Source organism: Thermobia domestica, chromosome 1 (assembly GCF_964235325.1).
Source record: "Thermobia domestica chromosome 1, izTheDome1.hap1.1, whole genome shotgun sequence".
Lineage (NCBI taxonomy): Eukaryota > Metazoa > Arthropoda > Insecta > Zygentoma > Lepismatidae > Thermobia > Thermobia domestica.
In genome coordinates, this window is record NC_137454.1 from 208,913,126 (window position 1) to 208,917,271 (window position 4,146).

Below are 4,146 nucleotides of genomic sequence, written 5' to 3' on the forward strand. Positions count from 1 at the left end.
TATCCAGTGCAAAGCAGAATTGAAGCCCATTTTATCCAGTGTAAACCTGAGCGTCAAGGGGGGCTATAGCCCCTTATCTCCCCCTTGGATCCGCATATATATATATATATATATATATATATATATATATATATATATATATATATATATATATATATATATATATATATATATAATGATTAGATGTAACTTCAGTATAATCAAGTATTCCAGTTGAGAATATGCACACAGAATATGCATATGAATAAAGAATGGAGTTGGGAATATGCACACAGTAATATAATTTTCCCGCTTCTTCAAAGACTACACAGATGCACAGATGTCAATTTAGGTATGTCGTCTCGTGGGAATATTAGAGAACCCCTGAGGCGTGTCCCTACTTTGGCTCTCTTTAGGTGGCGATGTTTGTTTGTCTTTGTTTAGCTAGTTTTGGATGCACAAAGTGAGTGTAGTGTGATCTGTCAACATGTCTGAATTTTTCCGTCCATGGTTGCAGGAGCATTCCTTGCCAGAACAAGAAAATAATCTTCCAGGTCCCAGCCATCAGAATGAACGAACACCGACCAAGAAGAAAGAATATTCGATCGGGAGCGGTTCGAAAATGAGAAAACAGAGTGTGTGTATTGTGAGAAATGTATGCGAGTATGTGCGTGATATAGTAAAAAGTGGGGGTATTTTGCCAAGTAAAAACATAAATAAAATTACAGCAGACGCAACTGGTGTTAATATAACCACAGTGAGGAAAATTTCCGCGATTCAGGATGTTTCATCATATAAGACACCTACTAAACAAAAAATCAATAAAATTAAGTCATCCTTCGATAAGATAGATGATTTTACGAGAGACTTAGTCCGACGAACGGTGTATGAATTCTATATGAAAGGAGAATCACCAACAATACGCCGTTTAGGGAAAGCGATGAAAGAAAAGACTGCCGGGACGGACTATGAATTTCCATATTCTGACGGGACTTTGCGAAGATTACTGCGAAGTATGGGTTTCTCACATAAAAGAGTTCTCCGTAAAACGGCTAGATCCGAGTCTGTAGAAATAGTTGCGTGGAGATTTCGCTACTTAGAAGAAATAAATAGACTGCGTGGAGAAGGATATAGTGATGTATATTTGGACGAGTCGTGGTTCGATACGAACACATGCAAAATGAAAAACTGGAGTGATGACACAGACAATTGCACAGTTGCAACTCCTGCGTCAAAAGGAGAAAGAATTGTAATTGTGCACTGTGGTGGGCGAAATGACTTTGTTCAAGACGCTCTGCTAGTAACACATCGAAACATGTTAAATGTCCCAGCCGACTACCATGGTACCATGACCTTACAGGTTTTCGAGGAATGGTTTGTTAATTCTGTGTTACAGCGATTGGAAGAGCCATCCGTTATAGTGATGGACAATGCCAGATACCACTCGCGAATTCTCAACCCAATTCCTAATATGTCGTGGCCAAAAGAAAAAATAATTCAGTACATGATAAATCATGGAATTAGTGTACCTCAGCCAGTTCCAATAAAACCTGTTTTAATGAAACTTATTCGGGAGACATCACCTAGAGAACAGAAAAAAATCGTAATTGATGAACTTGCTCTTTCGCACGGGCACATTGTTTTAAGATTACCGCCATACCATTGTGTGCTCAACCCTATAGAGCAAGTTTGGTCAGAAATAAAAAGGCGTGTTGCATCTTGCAATTTAAAAGGTCGTCCAGCATCAGAACTTATCTCAGTTTTGAAAAATGCAGCGGACTCTGTTACTCCTGAAAAATGGAGAAACTACATAAGACACGTCGAGGACATTGAACAAAGTTATCGTGTTTTGCAAAATGTTTTTGATGGAGACAAGAAGGATCATGTTGTCATCGAGATAGATCAATCGTCCTCAGAAAGTGAGGATAACGGATATGAGGACATGTTTTAAACTCTTGAAGGGGTAAGTTCCAATTTTTATTTTATTTTTTTATATGAGAATTTTAAAAATAATCAATCAGGTCTGATATAGTGCTTTATGTGAGATTGATTCTAAGTTGCATGAAGGGCATAAACAAGAAATAATAATAATAATAATAATAATAATAATAATAATAATAATAATAATAATAATAATAATAATAATAATAATAATAATCCTATTTATAAAAGACTAACATTAGTGCATTACGCTAACTCCTAATAGTAAATCACGTTCATGCTCATTGCAATAATATAATGCAATAATTTAGATTTGAGCATTTATATTTATGTGTCCGCAAATTCGTTGGTCGGCAAATTAAAAAAAGAAAAAAAAAGAAAAAGTGAATGCAAACAATTAGAGCTCTTAAGTATGATTTTAACGTATAATTAGTGCTTGAACTTTTCGGGTAAACAGTACCCGCACGACACCCCTTGTGTTTGGTTTACTCGATCCTTAGACCTGATAAACCCGTTTGGACCGTTTGACCCGATAGACTCGTTATGAGTTCGTGCATGATAGTTAGAACAATTTATGTTACGATAATAAAGTGAAACAACACTTCATTTATAATCTTGACAGAATAAGTTTGTTTTAATAAAAACGGGGTTATCAGGCCAACCCCATTCAAGTACGGTTCAATCGGGCAAACCCGATTCATACGGATAAAAATACAATATCGGTCCAACGGGCGGTCCAGAATCGATTCTATTTTCCGAGCATTACCGAAAATGCATAGTAGCCCGAAACGGCTCGGGCGTAAAAACTACTATATTATTATTATTATTATTATTATTATTATTATTATTATTATTATTATTATTATTATTATTATTATTATTATTATTATTATTAGTTTAATAGGAGAGCAAATTACTTGTTGAATGACCTGTACGTATTTTATCCCTATGGTTATTCTGGTTTTATGTATCTGCTTATTGGTTTGCAACACTCAGAGAAAGAATAGTTCGAGACTTCATTGTTTGCCCTGGCGACAGGGATAGCGGCTAAGCTTTTGTAATACCGGCAACATCCAACTGGTTGACAAACCGCATGTGGCCGCTAACAACCATATGACAATTGTACTGCTGATAAGAAAACTTGATTTAGCTTTGAAAAACAGTATATATATATATATTTCATTCTACTTTAGAAAAACGTATGATGGATATGAAGAGGTATTAAAATCTAGATTTTGACTAGTAGTAGGCCTAATTCAGTAGAAAATAGAGCTACTAATGCTATATTAGTTGTCAGACATCAGAATAAAATAATAAGGATGTTGGAGGGTTTCATGTGTTAAATGTGGGTGGGCTTTGTGAAACTTGTAATAAATTGCTCCGTATATTTAAATCTGGGCTTTTTCTACTAGTAGGCCTAGTTCCTCAATAGAAAATAGGCTATATGACTAATGCCATATAGGAGTTATCAGACATCAGAAAAAACTATTAAGAATGTTGCAGAGTTCAAGTCTTAAGGCTGTCGTCATAGCCTACTTGCAGACCAATACTCATCAAAGGAATCTCTTTCTTATTTACTAAGAACAAAACAACAACTTATGAGCCAAAAGAAAAAAGAAGCTTTGTGTTAGTAACTAAAGAAGATATTTGTTTCAGTGTTGGTCTTGCACGACGGCAGCACTGAGAAGCAAGTCCTAAATACATCTGAGTATGATGAATTCATAAAATAAGTCACAAACCAGAATCTCCAATCCTGTTAGCAAGCAAATTCTAACATGTAAGTATTTATGTCTAATCATGGAATTATTTTAATGCAATGATGAATTGTCCGGCCTATAAAAAAAATGTGGTTCCAAAATTTCCAGGGCCAAAATTAGGTCTACTGCCGCCTATGCTTAACACATTAAACTTGCAACATCCCTATTTTATTTTGATATCTGGTGACTGCTATACTACATTAGTAGCTCTACTTTCTACTGAGTTGTTAGGCCTATTTGTAATTGTAGTCAAAGGCTAGATTTTAATATCCAGGGCATTTTATTACAAGTTCCTGAAGGTCTGCCCACGTTTAATACAACAAAACTCCGCAATGTCACTATTTTTTAAAACTTAGTATCACTTCTGTAAAATCTATACTACTGAAAAAATTAACTAAAACACTGCTCAAATATTCCCTCTTGTTGTGTTCAAAACAACCTCTACATGCCACAGGAAAAATGTTGACTG

The 4,146-nt window shown here is 35.2% G+C and overlaps 1 protein-coding gene across 1 annotated transcript; it reads left to right on the forward strand.

Annotated features, from left to right (window-relative positions):
* Window positions 1-466: 466 nt before the first annotated feature.
* LOC145678492 (uncharacterized) lies at window positions 467-1,930 on the forward strand. The gene has a single exon (XM_081748694.1). The coding sequence runs from the start codon at window positions 467-469 to the stop codon at window positions 1,928-1,930; it is 1,464 nt and encodes a 487-aa protein (XP_081604820.1).
* The last annotated feature ends 2,216 nt before the right edge of the window (window positions 1,931-4,146 follow it).